The sequence below is a fragment of the Daphnia magna genome, linkage group LG10 (genome assembly GCF_020631705.1).
Source record: "Daphnia magna isolate NIES linkage group LG10, ASM2063170v1.1, whole genome shotgun sequence".
Classification (NCBI taxonomy): Eukaryota; Metazoa; Arthropoda; class Branchiopoda; order Diplostraca; family Daphniidae; genus Daphnia; species Daphnia magna.
The window spans coordinates 4769499-4791380 of NC_059191.1; the positions used below are offsets into that span (position 1 = coordinate 4769499).

The 21882-nt window shown below is 40.2% G+C and overlaps 2 protein-coding genes and 3 long non-coding RNA genes across 6 annotated transcripts; 2 read left to right on the top strand and 3 right to left on the bottom strand.

Moving 5' to 3' along the window:
- Positions 1-8830: 8830 nt before the first annotated feature.
- On the bottom strand, positions 8831-9319 carry LOC116932946. Its single transcript, XR_004399794.2, has 2 exons — positions 9178-9319; positions 8831-9124 (listed from the first exon to the last, which is right to left on the bottom strand). It is a non-coding gene; the product is annotated as an uncharacterized LOC116932946 (long non-coding RNA).
- On the top strand, positions 9229-13812 carry LOC116932893 (integrator complex subunit 6). 2 transcript variants are annotated; one of them, XM_032940798.2, is made up of 13 exons: positions 9229-9481; positions 9800-9877; positions 10050-10289; positions 10404-10716; positions 10791-10975; positions 11047-11199; positions 11362-11589; positions 11648-11897; positions 11962-12156; positions 12252-12388; positions 12522-13083; positions 13280-13453; positions 13521-13812. In XM_032940798.2, exons 1-13 carry the CDS (start codon positions 9365-9367, stop codon positions 13688-13690), a joined length of 2802 nt encoding a protein of 933 aa, XP_032796689.1. In that variant the 5' UTR covers positions 9229-9364; the 3' UTR covers positions 13691-13812. The 2 variants fall into 2 exon arrangements, with proteins under 2 accessions (XP_032796689.1, XP_032796690.1); XM_032940799.2 differs by having other exon boundaries at positions 9315-9458.
- Positions 13813-13877: 65 nt separating this feature from the next.
- LOC116932958 lies at positions 13878-14513 on the bottom strand. The gene is made up of 2 exons (XR_004399806.2): positions 14341-14513; positions 13878-14257 (listed from the first exon to the last, which is right to left on the bottom strand). It is a non-coding gene; the product is annotated as an uncharacterized LOC116932958 (long non-coding RNA).
- Positions 14514-15513: 1000 nt separating this feature from the next.
- Positions 15514-19620, top strand: LOC116932900 (fragile X mental retardation syndrome-related protein 1). The gene is made up of 13 exons (XM_032940816.2): positions 15514-15621; positions 15922-15974; positions 16042-16195; positions 16318-16481; positions 16628-16721; positions 16788-16930; positions 17005-17152; positions 17222-17503; positions 17603-17715; positions 17779-18026; positions 18697-18825; positions 18921-19016; positions 19077-19620. Exons 1-13 carry the CDS (start codon positions 15571-15573, stop codon positions 19313-19315), a joined length of 1914 nt encoding a protein of 637 aa, XP_032796707.1. The 5' UTR covers positions 15514-15570; the 3' UTR covers positions 19316-19620.
- Positions 17752-18698, bottom strand: LOC123477147. Its single transcript, XR_006652469.1, has 2 exons — positions 18132-18698; positions 17752-18045 (listed from the first exon to the last, which is right to left on the bottom strand). It is a non-coding gene; the product is annotated as an uncharacterized LOC123477147 (long non-coding RNA).
- Positions 19621-21882: the final 2262 nt, after the last annotated feature.

Sequence of the window (21882 nt, forward strand, 5' to 3'; positions counted from 1 at the left end):
TTTGAGTCCAGAAGGTGTCTACTATACTATGCCTCACCGGCAAGCACGAACGCAGGGAGTGTTCCAGAGACATCAAATATACTATTGGTAGATGAGCTGGATCAAGACACCATCCCCTGCTTCACGGATCCGAATTCATCTCACTGAAGAAACAAATGGATCCACCAACTCCATCAGCGTCTACATCGACTGCATTCCTTGGGACACTAAGTCAAAGGGAAACGGTAAAGCGACGTGTATGTTTCAAGATCGTGCCCGTTCGTATTAGCTTCGGTGCAAGATGGGTCGAAACTTTCGGATTCATGGATACCGGAAGCGACACCACGCCGATTAGGAGCGAAGTAGTAAAGAAGTTGGGATTAGTTGGATAGTCTTAATGCATCAACGTTGTCACGTATGATGGAGCCACGTCAAACGTGCAAGCATCGGTGGTGAACTTCTCCCTCTCGTCAGTCGACGGAACAAGCCGGTTTGAAGTCAAACACGCCTACGCCGTTGACAATTTGAATGTGACGCCGAATTACCCAATCAACCCTCGTCAAATGGAGTCCTGGACGCACCTACGTGGTCTTGATGTCCCGAACGTACAACCCGAAGACGTTGGTGTATTGTTTGAACTAGGCGTAGCAGAGGCCCACGACCACGTAGATTCCGTCAAGCCGCCGGCTGGAACAATTGGGCCTATCGCTTTCAAACCACCGTTTGGTTGGTGCCTGGGTGGTCAAACGGGCCCGCAACAAGTTGGACGTCCGTTCTTCGCCCATACAGTATCAGAGGAACGTCCCGAAGACCTCAACGAGTTAGTCAAGAAATTCTGGCGGCTGGAGGCGAAAGACGTAAACATAGAACAGCCTGTTTTCTCCGAAGACGATCTACGTGGAAAACGTATCCTCGAGTCATCAGTAAAAAATGTTGGTAATCGGTATCAAGTCAGCCTAATGTGGAAAACCGACAACGTAAACCTTCCGGACAACCGGGCAACTGCATTGAAGAAACTTTACTCTCTGGAGAGGCGATTTCCTCGAAATGAAGACTTCACCCGGAAGTATGATGCAGATGTTAAGGAGTGCATCGGCCTTGATCACGCCAGACTCCACACGACCGAAGAGTTGCGGAAGGAATCAAGTAAAACGTGGTATTTACCGCATCACGGGGTCATAAGCCCATCCAGCTCTACGACCAACGTTCGAGTTGTATTCGACGGAGCCGCCGATTATGGAGGAACGTCCATCAACCAGAACCTGTTACGCGGACCCAATCTTCTCGTTAGCCTGCTCGGTGTCCTACTACGCTTCCGAAGGAACCTTGTACCGGTCGGCGCGGACATCGATTAGATGTTTCACCAGGTGAAGGTCCCAGAAGAAGATAAGGCGGCCTACCGTTTTGTCTACTGTACGCCTGGCAGTAATCAAGCCCGTTAATGTACCAAATGACAGTCCACGTCTTTGGATCAGTATCTTCCCCAACAACCTGTATCTTCGCCCTCCACCGGACTGCCGACAATCATGGTGACCAGTATCCAGAGGCAGCAGATAGCGTCCAAAGAAACTTCAACGTTGACAACTACCTCAACTCCTTCGATTCCGAAGACGGGGCAGTAAAATGGGCCCGCCAAATGAAAAAACTCTTACAACTTGGCGGTTTCAACCTAACAAAGTAGACATTCTCATCAAGGAAGGTGATATCGGCTCTACGTGAGTTCGTTCTGGCCTCACCAACACTGAACCTTGATTTGGAGAAAATGGACTGAAAATCGGCCAAACGTAACCGTCGGAGATCTGGTACTTGTAATCAAACCGAATACCCTACGTGGACAGTGGCCATTAGGAAAAGTGATCGAAGTTCTACCCCGTTAATCGGAACACGTTGTTCGAGTGGTAAAAGTCCAGATCAGCAATCACAAAAAAACCATGTAATTGTCCAGTGACTAAGCTCTGTGTTATGGCTAAGGCCAAAGAGCAGGACGTTTCCGTAAAAAACGAAAATACTGGGTCGATAGGGTCAAAATCAGTGTCGTGAAATCAAAAAATGTAGTGTAAATAGTAAAACTCTTACATAAAAGGTAAAATTCTCTGTATGAAATCTAAATTGAGGTATAAGTTGTAAAAAATTGTCAAATGTCAAATGTCCGAATTGTAAAATGTAAAATTGGTATAAAGTCATATGTAAAAATCGTATAAAAAATGTAAACCCGAATGTAAATATCGTAGAGGTCACTGCAAGAACGGTGCAAAATTTCCCGACAGCAACGCCATCTATATGAAGTTCAAAGGGCAAAGACGAAAATTAGGTCGCTTACTGTTTATCACCTGACTGTTTAGTTTCCCCAGAGTAGCAGACGACAGTAATACCCTTGAACTTGTAGTGAGAAAACGTTAAAGTGACCTCCTCTGCCCCAATGTGCATCATTGCCGAGAATCCACCTCCATCTGCTGCATCAGTTTAAGAAAAGTTAAAGAAGTCTCGTGAGCGTAAAAATGAGTGTGCGAGTAACCTTCAGCTACTTAGGCAAGATCTTTTGAAGGCCCGAAAGGTGGCCATCGACGTGGTTCTAGCCCACCAAAAGGCCGTTGTCAAACTCGACGAGGAGCTGGAGGAGAACGCAAAGGATTTGAAAAACGTGCACGTTCACTTTCTTTCCGAACGTTAAACCCTGCTTAGCGGTTACGTTGTCTCCCTCCTACGTAAGGAACGCAAAAAGGCAGCTTCCAAACCCGTTTCCCAACCGGACGCCCCGCTGTTCGTCACGTCCAAGCATACCCCGTCCATCCTCTGCTTTCTGAGGACCCACCATGGAAAGCCTGGTATGTGAGCTTGCGGTCGGAAAGTCTCAGAATGTGAAGATTTTATGTTGAGAACCAACCGAGAGCGATTGGAGTTGCTGTTCGCCCAACACCGCTGCTTCGGATGCTTCCTGCCGTTGTCGGTGGCTGGGCACTTAAAACTCGCTGATTGCCCTCATCCGCGGCATTGCGCAATGTGCGACTGCCCGGGTCACCACCAGATCCTATGTGCACACCGACGGGCCTGTCAAGAAGTCATCCCGGATTAGACGTGAACGTGGGCCTTTGCCAGTGGCGATGCTGAAGTTTGCCTTCTTTTCCTTTTCTTTTTTTGTTTGTTTTCCCCTTTCGGTGCGAGCTTGTCTTGTTTTTGTTTGCTTCCTTTTTGGAGTTTTTTTGTTTTTGTTTTAGTACCTGTGGACAGGTGGGCCCGCTGTCACTTACAGGGTTGCCCTCACGGGCAGGATTGTAGGTGGCAAGGGCCTTCTTATTTTTGTTTACGTGGGAAATGGCCCTTGCCCTTTTAGTTCAGTGTAATTTTGTAAAGTCTACCTCCCCCGTAATTAGTAACAGTGTATTTTAAGTATAAAAGTAACCAAGTTCCCCATTTCTCTCTACTTAGCCCCGTCGTCGGTGGCAAAATTTTCTTCCTCCCAAATAAAGAAATAAAGTTGTTCAGTTCCCATCCGTCATTTTAATTTTCATCCCTTTCATAATTCATCTCTGTTCCAACTTCCATTTGCACGTGACGTTCGTAACAGAGCAAGTTTTAGGCAAAATTAATTAAGGCTTAAAACAAAAAACACACCTACAGTTTTAGAAATATTGTGAATAATTTTTTTCCTTTATATAAATCTGCAAAGAAAAACTTAAAAATTTAACAGCCAAAAAAATTATAGATTTTTAAATAAGTGGGGGTATTGAAAATTAGACTAAATGTATTTCCAACTAAAAATTTTAATTTGAAAACAAAAATTATACCGAGCGATAAAGGGAAAAAAATTACACAAGAAAGGTGTATTTTAAATTTCAAATGAGGGAATTATGTGTCAAGTGGTTAAAAAAAAGAAATAAAAAGTAGCTCGGGAAAATTGGTTACAGCGTATCTATTAAACTAATGGACCAAATTAAATCAAATTTTAGCAAACAGTGTTTCATCGTTATCTGAATTATGCGCTAACGATTGGTTGAGTTGGTCTGGATTAACCCAATAATAAAAGTGTAATCAGAGTTTTTTATTTGTTGTAATATACTCTAAGTAAGCTATATTTTTATACACATCGCATAAACTGATATAATATTAGTTTTTAATCATAACAAGTATACTCATAGATAAAGAAATGATTTTGTGTAATAAGTTAAATTTTCCTAAGAATAAACAACAACTATAATAAACAACTCGCAACCCTCGGGGATAATAGTTTTTCTAAGTTAATGTTCAAAAACTTTGGCACAACATTAAGCTAAATGTATACTCAAAACTGTATCAGAATAACTGAGTTGCTAAAGAATCTGGTTTCCATTAGAAAGTAAGAACAAGGGTTTGATCCCAGAGCTAGGGTTTTTTCATTGTGTTTTTTCTTTTCATGTCTAATGAAGGATATCCAACGGTCGTGCGTTTCAAGATGTCCAATAGATCATCCTAAAGGACGTCTAAAAAACCGGACATTAGAATGTCCCGGTGACCTTCATTAGATGTCGGAGGGCATATCCCGCTTGGTCCAAAAGGATGTAGCTGGGATATACCCGGGGGGTTGTCAACTCGAAAAAATATTCGTTCACACCAATATTTTTAAGCAAAAAATACGAAAAATACAAGAAAATACAAAAAAAATGTGAAAAAATATAAAAATATATAAAATATTAAGCTATATTAAAAAAATTAAAAATCTGCAATAGTTATACTTAATATATTGAAATTCTCATACTGGCGCAGTTATGATCCTAACGGTAAGAAACCTACCGAAAAATTAGTTTTTTTGACAAAATTTTCCTATGGGATTTAGGGCGAAGCATTTGGGATGGTGGGGAAATGTGGAAACGAATGCAACTCGCCTGCTAAGCTCAATAGATGGAGATTGAGTGTCCCGAATTCGCCTGCTAAGCTCAATAGATGGATTTTTAGTTAACTTACGGTACAAAGTACTGATTCTAGAAAGAACAGTATAGATTAATAACTACGAATAAAAATATTTTGAATATTTCTTCATGTTATTAGCATGACATATTTCACAAGAGAAGTTAAATATTAAAATGATATAAGAAATCAAAGGCAGCTACTATTTCAGGGTTGTTTTATTTCAAAGCAGACGACAGCATCAATGAAAAAGTTATCATTCCATATATTCCTTGTTGGTTTTACCTATTTGTTATTGATTTCTTAAAAAATAATAATATTAGCATGGTATAATAGCATGGTGGGCGTTGTCGAAATTCTGATGGACGAAGCTCGGAATACGTGATGGATTTGGAGCAGTTTCACTGCCCAACTCCAAGGCACGTCAAAGAGATAGAGCTGGGACAAGTCGTGTTGATACACGACGAGTCGGCCAAGAGAACGAGGTGGAAGACCGGGAGAGTAGAGAAACTAATCCCCGGAAATGACGGAAAGACGCGGCGAGTAAATGTGCTCATCGCGGACAAATTCAGAGGAAAAGGGTCGATCATGATAACGAGAGACCCGGACCCAAATCGATGACGACCACCGGAACACAGGACCCTACGTGGACAGTGAGCTTTCGCGAACTCAGTTAGACCATGGTCTAACGGGGGGAGTGTCGGAAATTCCGACGGACGAAGCTCATAGCCCTCGTCCAGGTGATGAACCTTTGGCCGAAGCAGCCTAGACTCAGCCGAGTCATCCTCGGTGGATCGCCGCGCCACCGAGGATAGGGAAATCGAAGAGCGGAGGCAAACGACTTAGGACGGCCTACGGCTCGTAAGAGCTGCAGTTGAGAGGCTGGAGCGCGAGACAGTGACATCGGAACTGCCTAAGTGCTTTTCCATATATATGGAGAAACCTGTTTAGGGTGAAAGGAACGACGTGAGAGTTGAACTCAATGAGGCGGAGCCTGCAGAGTTCATCCCGACAGAGTATTGGTTCAGTTCCCGCAGGGTTATCGGGAAGGTTACCGATCGATAACCAGCAGGGAACATCATCATCAACTGTTGCCCTCTATTCCAGGATCGGACGCTCGAAGAAAATCAGACAACGGTGTAGTTTTTCCCATGTATAAAAGAGGCTGTTCGGCCGTGAAAATACACTCACTTTTCTTCACCGAACTCTCGAGTCAAGTTGTCTTGTTTTTCTCTTAACCCCCTGATTTCCACAGTTAAGGTCGAGGATCCCTGCCGCCGCCGTTCTCCCAAGCTTGTCTAGCCATCAGCCTAGTTGCCGAGCCAGCTTTGTGACCTGAGACGACCGAAGCCGACCCGGGATCCAATTCATCACCGCGAAGAGTAATATTCTAGCGGCCGCCACCTCTGTTGAGCCCGATAAGGCCCAACAGAACTCTCGGCATTGCTTTAGCCTGACACGGCGAAGGCAATACCAAGGACCTCTAGCCGTAGCCCGACCAAGGCGAAAGCTGTGGCCCCTGAAAAGTGCTACAGCACCTGATAGTAGTTAACCGCGCAAAGATCCCACCAGTCCAGAAGGCTCACCCCCGTAAGTTCCGACTGACCATCTGCGCCAGCAGTTAACTGGTCCTTCGGAAGATAATTCCTGAAAGGCGTACTCCTGTAGCCCTTCCCACAAAAATCTGGGCCAGATCTTGATATTCCGGAAATGGCAACGTTGAAGTCGAATAGGCTTTGCTTGGTTTTATATGGGACTACCGTGAATTAATAAATTCATCTTTAAGAAAAAATATAATTTTACTTAAAAAAAAATAAACCAAGGGCCCTTGGTGAAGGGCCTCCAAGTGGTTTTTATGACTTTTGGTTTCAACCAAAGAGATGAATATGTCTAGGGCACCCCCCCCTAGACATATTCATCTCTTTGGTTCCCTTGGATTTTGGGAAATATTGGGCAACAATCTAATCCGTGTTTCCACATAGAATTGGGAATTGAATAGGGACACTCACTACAATTTTAACTTATCTAAGTAACGAGTTTTGGCATCACTTACGAGTCCATTTGTATAATCGGAACACGACATAGTTTTATACTCACAAAAAACCAAAACGGTGAATAACGTGAAACGAAACACTAACTCTTTCAGCGAAACTTTTAAATTATTCATATTTCACACAATAACAAATTTCAGTCATAGCAGACAGAATCGGCCGTCGAATGCTACGTTGCGCTATAAAATCAAATGCGAAAAAAGGTGTCGAACAGCCCTATAGAGTTTTTTTTTTTGCAAGAAAGCTAGGGCTCGGCCCCGTTCACATTCTAATCGGGGACACCGCTAAGCTTCTCCGATAAAAATGAATCGGGGAAGTTCAGTGCGGGGATTTCTTTTTTCAGTGCGGAATGGTGCTATAATCGGTGCTGCACCGATAGCACCGCTTCAGCTATAGGGGGTTATTCTTACCAGTGACCTTGCGTTCTGATAGGCCAACGAGAATCACGTGACTAGGGTCACATTTTGTTCTTGTTGGCCGCAGGGCAACTGCCAATTTAGACCACTATTCATTGGTAATCGGGGAAGGCACCGATCACCGATATCACCGCACCGAGCCCCGGTATTACTTCCCCGATTGAGATTATCCCCGCACCGGATCGACGAGCGCTAAAGAAAGCATGAAAAACATTTGAAAAAATCTAAAAAGGTTTCACAAAATTTAGCAAACTGGAAAATCTGGAAAAAATATGAAAAAAAAAATTAAAAATACGAAAAAATGTAAAAAAATATGAAAAAATACAAAACATGTTTAAAAATATATTTTTATTTTTAAATTCGTGCACGCAAATGACGAGTCGACAACCCCCCGGATATCCCTATGACAGCAGAATGCTGGTAGGGATGTGTCGAAAATATAGGAACACTTTAGTTTTTAGGGCTATTTAATACGGGTTCTTACGGCGTTAGGGTGTCTTGCGCGAATAAGTAAAAAGAAGAGAAATATTGCTCATAGGTCTACCAAAAAATTAACACGCATTAAGAGATGAATTTTCTATTTGCTATAATTATATAAAATTTTCCTTATGTAAGGAAAATTAGTCGGCACACCAGAAAACAAATATCGGCACACCGACATTTTCCCCATGCTTTCTTATGGCACTACGTCAGTTTCCATTATTTTTTTCCCCGCCAAAGTTATTAATGTATCGCAATATAAATTAAATGGTTAGATAGTGGATATTATGAACTCTATAATGTGAAAGAACGAATTTATAAAATCTGTTTCGTTATTCCGTAGGATTTTTTAGTAACTTCGAAATATTTTACTTTAAGAAAACGAGGACTCTCTGTTCCCGCTTTGTTACTTTTTCCCGGCGGGAAAGATAAGTGGGAAAAATCGGAAAATTTTTTTGGTCTTCACATAAATAATTCCTACAGAGAAACGGTTTTTGATTTTAAAAATCGTTCTTAAAATTTATGTGTTTCGAACTTATAGTTTTCCCGCAAAAATTATTTAAATTTTACACACTACTGGGAGAAGGGGATTACCCGATACCCGTTAAACCGCACCGACCTTCCCTATAAATGGTCTCTCGGTTTACCACTCAAATTTTTACTGGAACAGGAAATTCCCTGAGACCCGTTAAATCACACCGAACTACACAAAAAATACCCAATCGGTTTACTACTCGTGTTGGTACTTTTAAAGCGATAATTCAACAGAAATGGATAGCACTCATCAAGAGATATCTATTGCAGTAAAATTCTTGTATTTCATAATTAGATTTTTACGGCTAAAAATTATTTTAATTTCGTGTTCTACTGGGAGAACACGAGGCACACACGAAAAATAACCAATCGGTTACAAGTCGGGTAGAAACGCTTCAAGCGGTTTAATTTGGTTCAAAATACTTTATGTAACTGATACGACCCGCCTAAAACTTGAAAAATGGTGGAAAAGTGAAGCAAAGTAAAGAATTATGTAATAGAATTTTTATTGTATTACACGAAACGGGGCAAACAGGGGACAAAATAGCATAATCGGGTTTTGGAACCGGCTTTATTCCGGCCCGACAACCGACCCAAGTACACATAGGTGACAATTTACACTAATTTAAATAAAAAAACACCGTTTCTTATTTTAATCCTATTCTATAATATGAAAAAAAGATGAACGGATCCGTTGGTAACGACTGAAAAAGTATCCGTTTTGAGCGACCAACGTAAATGGATCTGTTTCCAATAACGGGTGAAGACTGTGTTGGTTCCTGCCTGGAAGAGAAGGGTAAAATATGGGAATCCCGCACTTAAAATCCGTACTTTACATTGTCCCAAGGTGTAGCCGAACACCGACCATAGATTTCCGTTTATATGTGTTGGTGTAGCCTTCAAGTTGAGCTTGTTAGACTAGCGGATATGCTAGACTGAAATTGGTGCATTTCTATCAAACGGAAGATTTTATTAAGAAATAATTAAAAATAACAGTTGCAGGCTTTTCTGTTAGCCACCAAGATGACAATAATCGTGTTCCTCGTTGATACATCGGCTTCAATGAATCAACGAGCCTACCTTGGAGGGCGTCCTTCGCTGCTGGACGTGGCTAAAGGTGCTGTGGAGACTTTCGTAAAAGTAAATAATGCCATCTTTTTACAACGTTTCCACCAACTCCAAAATTGGTTCATGTTTTTATGTTCAAATGAACAATTCAAAGAAGTATAAGCTACTTGCAATCCTCAAGGAATTTAATATTGAATACCAACATGTGAAGTTAACAAATAAAAACAATTATTTGTCTTACTACATAAAATGATTCTATAATATTGTGTTAAATCTTCACTTTTAATTTAACATATATTCTCTAAATTAATTTATGTTTCATTTTCATAACTTTGAAGAAAGCTTATAATTGAATATGCTGCAGTTTACATAAGAGTTTTCTTCTCAAAGATTAGGCAGCGATCCCCTGAAAGCCGTGGTGATAGATATATGCTCCTTACATTTGAAGAACCTCCGTTCAATATCAAGGTACAATTTGCAGTATGATGATGCTCAATATTAGAAATATTCAATTATTTCTAATTCCAAACAAATTTTGAATTCAAACCTGTTGAACAATTATTGTTTTCATTTAGGAAATTTTTGAACATATTGTTACCTGCACTTTTTGAAAATGTTAATTGTATATGTAACTGTACAGGCTGGCTGGAAGGAGAATTTAGGAACATTTATGAATGAATTGAAGAATCTACAAGCAACAGGATTGTCGACATTAGGTGTGGCACTCAAAAGTGCCTTTGATTTACTAAATGTGAATAGGATGCAAACAGGTATTGACATGTATGGTCAAGGAAGACATCCATTTTTTCTAGAGCCAGCAGTAATTGTAGCCATAACTGATGGTGGCAAGTTAGCATACAATGGGGGAATCCATGAAGAGGTTTGTAGTTTATGCTACTTTTACAGAAAAATTGTGTATGATTGATTATTAACATATGCAATGCATCATAATTATTTATTTAAAAATATACAATTCGTTCTTTCATTTTTACAGTTGAACTTGCCTATGAATAACAATATTCCTGGTGCTGAGTTGACTCGTGAGCCATTTCGGTGGGATCAGCGGCTCTTTAGCTTAGTTCTACGACTTACCGGAACTCCACCCCTTGAAAGAGATCCAATGGGATTGGTACCAAGTGATACTTCGCCAATAGATACCATGTGTGAAGTAACCGGGGGACGTTCGTATGCCATAACTTCTCATCGAATGCTCATGCAGTGTGTCGACAGTCTGGTTCAGAAAATTCAAAGTGGTGTAGTGATATATTTTGAAAAAATAGGACCTGACCCTCCACTGTTAGTTGAAGGTTTGTGTTTGCAGCAATTATGAATCATAAATGTTTAATGTGGCTACCTTTTTCTTCATTGAACAATCAAACAGGGAAAGCGGACTGTACAAATGGTGAAATTTTTCTTGATGAAGATAGTAAAGCTGTTCTTTCAGGATCATCCTGGCAAGTCTGCCGAAGGATGATTTATGTTCCACGTTCAGCCCAAAAAGGTTTCGCTGTTGGATTTTGGCCTATTCCCGAGGCATTCTGGCCGGACGTGAATGCCCCTTCCCTGGTACGTCAATTTTATGGTAGTCTGACAATCGTATTCACGTGCAAGTTGTTGATATATTGTCTTTGCCACAGTCTCCCCGAACTGCGCATCCCATTGTCCAATTCACGTGCACTAACCAAGAACCTATGATAATTGAAAATCTTCCGTTTGACAAGTATGAAGTGGAACCTTGTCCATTGACTCAGTACATCCTGTCAAGAAAGCAGGCGTCCACATGTTGGCAAGTGTGTTACTAGTTTCTTTCTTTTTTCTATAATATTTTCACCCTGCTTCTTAATAAGGTTATTATTGTATTCAATGTATATAATGTTATATCCTGTACCGTATATTTATATATATAATCCGTGACATCTTAGAAATGATCATTCTGTTTTTTCTTGGCATAGGTGTTCGTTCCGAACAGTTATCGCAGCTCTGAATCCGGACACCCATTTGGATATCTTAAAGCAAGTACAAATCTACAATCAGTTAATCTTTTTGTGATGCCCTACAACTATCCGGCATTACTTCCGCTTTTGGATGAACTTTTCCGTGTGCATCGCCTGAGGCCAACAGCTGATTGGCGAGGACATTTTGCTAACTACCTACGAACGATGCCGCCGTATTATGCTGCGGTAAGACAAAGGGCTTTGCAAGATCCGATGAATTACTAACTTTTTTTTAATCACACAGCCTCTGCGCCGTGCATTGACGAGAATGGGTGCACCGAACTTAGCCTCTACATTGATACCTGAATCTTTGGATAATAACCTGAGTTACAGCATAGTCAATTACTTGAAACGGCTCAAACATCAGGCCAAAGTTGAGTTTGACCGAGTTTGTTCTGAAGTGGGGAGAAATCGGCAGATTGTGGTGGATTCCATTAAAGTTATACCAAGATCCGCATTTCGGAAAGATTTTATTTCTAATCCCACTCTTATAGGTATGACAAATTAATAAATATTGATGTAAATCGTGTTTACCGCTGATTTTCACTTCTCTGATAGACAAATTTCTGAACTTACGAGAGCAGATGAGTGATTTCCCTGGTTTTGCATTGGCGTTGAAAGAACGAGAAATGCGAGCTCAGAATCTTCGTAATCCATTTGATATTCCACGTGCCACTCTTCTGGACCAAGTTGCTAGAATGCGTGCAAATTTTTTGCAGCCTTCCTTGGCCCACACTAGATTGCAAGACGAAGGTAAATATATAGTTTGTTTGTTTTTTTTATTTATTTCTTTTATTCATTTTTTGTTATCGTGGAAAAAATTATAACTTGCTTGAAATCTCTGGCAGATGACGTCCACAGTATGCCTGTTGGTCAAATGGGAAACTATCAAGAATATTTAAAACGAATAGCCCCTCCCCTGCGAGAAATCGAATCTACACCTGTTAGACAACATATGTTTGGAAATCCGTTCAAAATTGACAAGGCAAGCTTAAGTTTCGCTTATCTCTGGACATGCTAAATATCTTAGTGAAAGGGATTTTACATCTGTTTTCCTATTTTGTTTTTCATTTTCTGTAGCGTTTTTCTTCTACATTTTGTATTGTTTTGTTTTGCAGAGGATGATGGTAGATGAAGCTGATATTGATTTGGTTGGTGGCAGCGCCTCGCAGACTAGTGGACGTGGAACTAAACGTCCTGCCGAATCTCCTAACCCTATTCCATTTCGGCCCTCAAAAAGAAAAGCTGGGCCGCTGCCACGCGATTTGTGTGTCCGACGACCATTTACACCATTGTCTTCAGCCTCATCTTCACCCTCATCCTCACCTCCGCCCTCTCCAATTCCGTCCTTGCCGGGAGATGTGCAAATTAGACCTGACAGCCATTTACCTTGTGTTAGTTCACCCATATTTCCTTCACCAACGATTGATCAAGTCGATAGCGAAGATGAATCTCATTCGCTAATAATAGCTGAGTGTAACATCGACGCGACACCTGAGACATCTCTTGTCAATGGATTAACAAAAACTACTACTACCCTTGAAGATGTTCCACCGTGCGAACTTCAGATAATTATGTCTCAATCTCTTCAAGTTTTGCCCAATAATGGCGAAATAGTAACTCCCGAAGAACTGGTTTCTGCCTCAACAGCCAATCATTTTGTTAACGGAGATGTAAAAGGTAAGAAAATTAAGGCAAGAGCTTTGACAGAAAATTGGTCTTAAAGGCTTTCTTGATCATATTATATATATTTTTAAAATTTTTAATCTAATCTTTCGCGTTGATTTGTTTTTTCTAATTTTTCTTCAATTTTTCATATTATTCTTTTTAAAATATTTAAATTTGTTTAATATAATTTAGCCATATTTACATACAGATCTATATGCCAATCATGGGAATATCAATTACGCTTTTCTGAACTGTGTCAGTGGAGTCAGCGACAAACTGCCTCTAAATGGTACTGTACTACGGCCCGAGATCCAAGAAATACAACAACATAATCTAGAAGTAAAATCCGCTGCTTGCCGCGCAATTAAACGACCTGGAAGAAGTAATTTAACTTGTCAATCTTTCTTTTGAAATTGAAGTCCTTCTAACAACATACTCTATGATTTCAGATTTCAGTGGCGTCTTCAATGAACTCTCACGTCTGAAAGGGTCATTAGACTTGCGCAAATCTATAGTGATGGATGTCATCAACGAATGCCTCCGATTTAAGCGTCGTATATTGGCAGATCTTGTCAAACAGTTTCTTAACAGCCTTGGAAGAGATCCGGAAGCTTTATAATCGTTGAAATTTTCATAAACACCTTATGGACATGTAGGTAGAAGTTATTCACAGCATCAGTAAATTGTCGAAACTCTGTGCTTTGTTTTTCGGAATATATTTCATGCATTTTTCTACCGCAAGCGACGTTATGCGGCTGAGTCCGCAGTGAAATGCTTTTGGAGGTTTCCGTACGCAATTTTCTGTCTTAAGCTGGCCGACAGTTTATTTAATCCGATCTAGTTGAAGTTTTCCTTTATATTCCGGCACAGGCATGACTAACGGTTCTGACTTCGCCGGAATAGTGATGTAAAACAAAGCAAATATATATTACTTATAATTATTAATAAGTAATAAATAAAACATGCTGACATATAATAATCGACCGATAATCTACATGAATGCCGACAAAATGCCAAGCAACACCAATTCAACAGCAAATGCCAAGCTGGGAATTCTACTACATGGTAGCACCGTACGGTGAGCTTTAAACCGCGAACTGTCGATTGTGGAAGGTGAAACTCGGCAGTTACTTAAATGGCAGACGCCCTGAAAGGTTCCGAAGAATTTGGCAGATCTTAAGCAATGCTACACGTTAGGAGCAAAATAGAAAGGTCATATTACTTGTAATCTAAGGATATTGTATTTTGATAGAATTATACTGTACTTACGATTAGTCGCCGTACGTTTTCGAAATCGCCGCTTTTCCCAAAAAACTCATATGTGGTATAACTTTTTAAATTTTAGTCGGTTTCAACGAAAACCATCGCTTAGTTTTACGCGCTAACTCCAACTTTGCTGTCCTATGAAGTAAAATGCACAGTATATACATTAAACCCATTGGTTTAGCATCGAAAAGGGAAACTTTTATTCAGAAAATTATTGGAGATTTCTAAACTTACTGCGTGCTAGCTTTAGTAGCTTTTTGTGAAAGAATGCCTGTTAAAACAGTGCTACAGTATATTAATCCAAAACTGCGTCCGTGCTTTTTTTCTTTTTCGGTTTTTAGGAAGAAAGAAAATCTTTTCTGTCACCGGTGTATTCGGCGTTATATTTAGCGTTACATCTCTTGCAGCGCATTTGTTAAATTCACCCAACGAATAAACAGTTTTTCATTTATCAGCCCAAAAACTTAACACGTATCGCTACTACCGATTGCTGCTACAGCTGAACACCTGCACTTCATTCCTTGCCAATTTTACAAACACCTGAGCTGTACGTAGTAAATAGAACTTGCTTATTTACTTCGATTAGTCGATTTTGACTTCTTGATTTGTGTGTTCGGATGCCGAAATTGTGCTAGGATCCGATGAAATTTAATGGCCGTAGAACCCAGGCAATGCTGAAACCTTATTGTCAAGTGCAGCCGGTGGGGCTCCATGGAAAATTTTATTACTCAAAATATATTGAATGAAGTATCCACCTAGTTTGAGATCTGACAATGCAAGCAATGGTGAAGCCCAACTTTAGCCTGTCAATAACCCATTGTCCAAACTCCAAAGAAATTCGCGAAATGTTGAATTGCAATTTGACACAATTACTTTGTATTCTCCTAGTCTTATGGGGAGGTCCTGGGGAGTTTTCAAAATAAGTCAACTTTACCTACCTAAAGCCTTACGTTTATTGCTCGTAGTCGGAAGATTTTTATTAAAACATTTCAATGCTCCGCATAAACTCCATAATTTATTTTGATTGATTATTTGTTCTTTATTAAAGACCCTTTTTGAACCATCTGTCCATTCAGGTATTAACAAAGGGATTCAAACTAGAAAGTAGAAAATACAGTAAACATCACCATCAGAGCTTTAGAATAAATCTGGCAAATGGCAATAATTAATTGGCAAATGGTTCAAGCAATTTGGGTTTGATGTAACTGGCAACGGTGTTTGAGCTCGAAGAAAATGGAGGACCTAGCCGTTGAAGTCCGGGGTGAAAATGGGGCTTGGTATAAGGTGAAAAATAAAATATATATTTATCAATTTCTTTTGCAGTGCCAACCAAATAAAACTGTTGTTTTATTTCTTTGGATTGCCTGATATTCAACAGCAACATTGTTTCCAGTCTCTTATCTTAACGTTAAGAAAGCGTCGGCAGTGAAAGAACCGGCCCTGCCCTTTTTGATATTTTGGCTTGTTTGGCAAAATCTCGTTACTCCCTGTAAAGCAGAGAAAGCATATTAAAAATGTTACCTTTCTCCGCTGTTTTTCGTTTGGTCCATGTTTTTTGCTAATGTTAACATTCATCTTTTGCAGGCTTTTGTCACTGATGTTCATGAAGATGAGATTTCTGTTGCATTTGAGAATGAGTATACATTTACATGGAATTCTTTTTTTCAGATTTACCTAGACTAATATATATTATGTTTGAACTAGTTGGCAGCCTGAAACCAAATTTCTATTCTCAAGGTCTCGCCTGCCACTCAAGGACAGCAAAGGTCCATTCACATTTGTAGAAAATCAGGAAATTGAAGTTTACTCAAAAGCAAATGAACAGGAAGCATTTGGCTGGTGGAAAGCTGTAATAAAGGTTAGTCCTAGATCCCTTTATATTGTTCAAAACCACAATTTAATATATTTGAAAGTCACTAGTACTTAAAGTCAGTATTCATACTGACATTTCATGTTCCTTTATTTACCTCTATTACACAGATGATTAGAGGAGATTTTCATGTTGTTGAGTATGTTGGCTGGGAAATGTCATATTCAGAAATAGTACCTGGAGATAGAATTCGTCCATCAAACACCAACTCACCCTTAACAAAAGCCAACTTTTCCAAATTCGAGATTGAGGTGCCTGAAGAGTTGCGTGAGTAGTAAGTATGGTTTTTCCATTGGTTGTTTGGTTTCAATCATAATGTCAACAATCATTAGCTTTAGTAATGGTACATTAACCCCTGCTGTCCTGCACTTGATCATGTATGTAAAACTGTTAAACAACTGCTTTTCTATTCTATAACAGTGCAAAAAGGGATGGAGTACACAAGGAATTTCAAAAGGCGATTGAAGCAGCCGTCTGTCGGTATGTGCCCGAGAAAGGAATACTTAGTGTTATGGTAAAAACTCGCGCATCTTACATTCTTACGAAATGTATGACTGATTTTTGAATTACGCTTCATCAGTCACGTCATGAATCCAGTCGGAAGCGAGCTGGTCTTTTACAGGATATGCATTTTCGTAACCTTACGCAAAAAGTGGTGCTGCTCAAAAGAACTGAAGAAGCTGCTAAACAGCTGGAATGTACTAGAACGCATTCTAGCGGAGGGTGAATATAATGGCTTTCCGAATGTATGGAACAACATAGGTATTTTTTAAATTGAATTTCGTTTTTTAAAATAGGTTTACAGAAGAGTTCACTGTTAGAGAGGATTTGATGGGGTTGGCTATCGGGGCACATGGAGCCAACATTCAGCAAGCTCGTAAGATTGATGGAATAACGAACATTGATCTATTAGAAAATTCTTGTACCTTCCGAATCCATGGAGAGGTATTTTCCGAAGATTTACTACTATTTGAGACATCGTTTTAAAAGTTGTATTGATAATTCGATTGTCAGATTGAGGAGTCGGTTAGAAAAGCTCGTGGGATGCTGGAATATGGAGAAGAATCCATTCAGGTGCCTCGATTTTTGGTGGGAAAAGTCATTGGGAAGAATGGACGTGTCATTCAAGAAATAGTTGACAAAAGTAATGTCGTCCGAGTTAAAATTGAAGGGGACAACGAACCAAATCCGACTCATCCTCGTGAAGACGGATTAGTTCCATTTGTATTTGTGGGTACAATGGACTCAATAGCCAATGCCAAAGTCCTTCTCGAGTATCATTTAGCACACTTGAAGGTAAGGAATTCCCTGTTTGACTGCTGCTAGTTTGTAGTTTGGTGTAGCATTCGTCTTGCAGACCTTCCAAGTTCCAGGCTCATTATTGTATCATTCCAGGAAGTGGAACAATTACGCATGGAAAAGTTGGAGATCGATCAGCAACTTCGCTCTATTCACAACAGCAACCTTACGTCAGCTCCTGTGTTTCCTCCCCCACGGCGTGTGGATAGGTTTTTCCATTTTATATTTTATGACTTAAAAAAGAATAATTTTACAACAATGGTGTATTTCAGAGGATACAGTGCCGAACCGGAGGGAGGAGGGAACCGAGACCGAGGAAGTCTAACGCGTGGTCGAGGTCGAGGTGGAAGAGGTGCACCTGTTAGTAGTGGTCGCTTTGGTGAAAGATTTCATGTGGAGAGAAGTGGAATTGCATCGTCGGTTAGAGGTCGTGGAGCAGCTCGCGGTCGAGGAGAGCGACCCGAACGGACTGACCGTGTGGAGCGGAACGAACATGCAGAAAGAGGAGATCGTGACAGCGGTAAGTTCCTCTTTCCAACCTATTCAGTTTAGCATTTAAAAGCAAAGCATCGTTGGGCACATGGCTTTGTGGTTCGTTTCATACGTATTGAAAAAAAAGACGAACCTCTTCTCGTTTTTTATTCACTGGCATCAATGGACATGTATTTGATTTGATCTGCGGCCAAGAAGCATTTTCCATAATTATCCTAAAGCTATGGAAGCCAATTAGGAAAATTGCGACTAATTTGTCCATGAAAACCAGTAGTTTCATGAGCGTCAAAGAAGCTTTAAAAAATTGATCGAGAAAATTACTCAACTAAAGTTCTGCTGTTTTCCCTGTGGCATTTGTCTTCTAGTCGAGGACGATTAAAAAGGATATCTTAAGATCGAAACGATGCGAATCGATTTGTGCACAAGTTCATAGCCAACGAATGACGATTTATGCATCTGGGGGTTATTGTGTCGATTGAAACTTGCATGATCATCAGATAATAATGCGACGCATGTCTTGTTTTTCTGTACGTCATGGTTTAAGATTATAAGCGGCATTGATAGTAATCATTAGAACATGTTTGGGTTAAGCTTAGATGTGGCAACCAATTTAGTTGGCTGCAAATCTTCATTGTCGAGCTGTAGACCATCGACATTTTTACATAGTGCCATTATTTTTGTGTTATGTTTATTTGTAGCTTTTCGAGGTAGATCTAGAGGATTTCGGCGTGGTTTTGGAGATCGCGTTTTGGATTCCGAACGGCGTGTTGAAGAAGAATCAGCGCCAGATAGTCAAGATCTTTCGAGTGCCGCTAGTCTAGACAGGGGTAAGATCGCCAATTATGTTTTGCTTTTTTTTTTTTTGTTTGTTTTTTTTAGAATCTGATATATTTCCTTTTAATTCATGGAAATCTATTTTCAGATTCCGGCTCAAGCAACGAAGAATCAGGACCTGGTCGTCGTCAACGTCGTCGTAGACCACGCAAAGTTGACTCTGAAACCAACGGTCGACCTAACAGTATAGACATAGATTTGTTTGCCGATTAATAAAGATGTTCTCATCACTTTCTCGTTTCAGTCCTGGACAACTCATCTAGCGGTTCTCGTTTGCATTCGGCTTTGTCTAGTAAAGAGGGGACACCGGCTGAAACTACTACAAAAAATGCTTCGCAGGCCGGGTCCTTACATACAGCTGCGGCCTCTGGGCCTCCCCATTCGCGTGATCAGCGTAACAGATATGATAAACCAAGTGGTAGTCGCAAACCGATAACCGATCCAAAGGCTCATGAAGAACCTGTTAATGGAACCACAGCTTGAAACTCGGGAAATAATAAAGAATTCGTTTGTACGTGAAAGGTGGCTGTTGAAGGAAGTTGCGTCAGTTTGAGAAAACAGGAAAAGTTGTTGATTTGCCCTGGAACAAAGTAAAGAAACCCAGAAACGTTCGATGTCAACCAACACAAGCGAAGTTGACAATGTGTTTCGCGAAGAAAAAATCTGTTGAAATCGCAACGGTTCTAAATGATTCGTCGATAAAATCTTTACCTCTTTTCATAATTACCCTTCGCACCACCACCGAAATGTGTCCCCATCCACTTGAATACACTATGCTGTGTACTGGATAATTGACTTGAAGGTGTGATTTAAAAAATTCACTGCAATGGTTGAACAGGATTTTTTAAAACTAATGGATGAAGACATTCTGAAGATTAAATTACTCTTTTTTTATACTGCCTGGTTTTCACTTGTAATAAATTTAAGAGGGAGTGGAACGCGTTGTGTTCACGCAGGTACAGTTAATTTCTGTCTCTTGGTATTGTGTTATACGACGTGCGAAAAATTTCACCCCATACCCTGAACGCCGAGCCCCGAAATGCGAAACCTAATTGGCAAAAAAGCGCCCCGATTTGGGTCGGGGCCGATCCCTACATAGCTTATTAGTGCCAAATCCGAGGCAGTTGCGTGATAATAGTGGAACGTTATAATAACAAGGTAGTACATTCCTTACATTAAATTTGGCGCACAAATAAGATTAGTAATGTTATTATACAGTAGTTTAAGTTTCATACTATCTGGTAGCTTTACGGTTCAGCATACAGTGTGAGACACGGACGATCCATGTTCAAATCCAGGTAGATGAATGTCAAGAGTCAGGAAAATGGTAGATTTTTTGGGATTTCCCCCCTATGCCTCAGGGGAAAATTGGCGTGCGGTATGCTGGTATTACCCCGCCAAACGCATGGGGAAGCTTCGGTTAATGAATATTTTCAAAGTAGAATTAGTACCCCAAGACATCATTTGCACCCCAATAAACTAGGTATGGTTAAATTTTTGTAATTAAGGCGCATCTTTCTATGCAAATTATAAGTTTCTAGCTAAAAGTTAGGGGTATAAGGGTACTACCTTCTTATAAGGGATCGGCCCCGACCCTAATCGGGGCGCATTTTGCCAATCGGGTTTTGAAATTCAGGGCTCAGGGCGGGGCGTTCGGGGCTTGGGGTGAAAATTTTTGAACCCCGATCTCAATCGGGGTTGTGTCGGAGTACCTAATCGGGGATGCAACCCCGATTGCAATCAATCGATCGACGTAAATACATAATCAATCGAGTCGAAATCGATTACTATGATGAAAATCGGGGAGTTCGCCCCGGTTGCCCCGATAAAAATCCGACCCAAATTCGTAGTTGTAATTTAGGTGCCATTTTTGCAAATGGCGTCGGGGCAGGCGGGTTAACCTCGATTTTTTCCCCGCCCCGCCCCGGCTAACGAAATGGCATCCTGATTCAGCCCCGATAGCTTTTTCCCGGGGTTAATTGGGTTAACCCAATTATGGCTAATCGGGGCCGATCGCTACTTCTTATCAAGGCCTTCTTAATGCTTAAGGCCTGTAAACTGAAATACCTCCTATGGCGGGTAGGCGTTCCCTAGTAAGAGCCAATCAGACAAAAAAAACAAGGGTTACGACGACACCATCTGGCGCTCGCAATTATAGCCTCGTTGAAAAATACCCCCCCAAAATGTTACACTTGTTATAGTTACATAAACACATGAATAAAGATAAAACAAAAGGAAATCAAATTTTTGAAATGAAAAGTGTGCTAGTTTGACAGCAATATGTCAATTGAGTTGTTAAAAAGAAAAAAAGTAGTATGTTAAAAATATATAAGTTTTATTATCATGTTAATGAAAAATTTTCTTCTTGTTCTTGTAGTTAATTGAATTAATCACTTAGGAAAAAATCTATAAACGGATTAAACATTTTCACTTAGAGATAAAATTAAAAAATTTGGAAATTTTACTCACATTGATAACATGACTTAATATAGAATTGAACCGCCATACTCATATCCATAAATCTCTAGATGGAGTCCTTATCCACCATCCCCCTACCGATGCAAATTTCATTGAAATGGTGAAATGTAATAATGAAAATATTACTTAGTGGACACAAATCTTTTTCAAAGAGGTGATTTTCTACACTTACTGGAATTCTTTAACTAAAAGTTAAGGATTCTAAGATACTCTTAATTAAAAAATAAAAGGAAACCCTGTTTTTTCTTAATCTTGTATTTAGGTTTTCGAAGCAGTAGCAGTAGCGAGTGCCAGATGGTGTCGTCGTAGCCCTTGTTTTTCCTTTGATTAGTTGTTGCCAGGTAACGCGTCACCGCCATAGGAGGTATACGAGTTTACAGGCCTTAAGCATTAAGTAGGCCTTGTTCTTATAGACCTCTTGCAGAATGCGGATAGCAGGATTGCTGTAGTCCGGCAACGTTTGTATCCGCCATCTTAGGAAAACCACACCCTTTATTTTAAAACAGCCTCTTATGGGATTATCCCTGAGAGATCTACCTTGGTAAAGATGGAAGGCTATGCCATGGTTATGG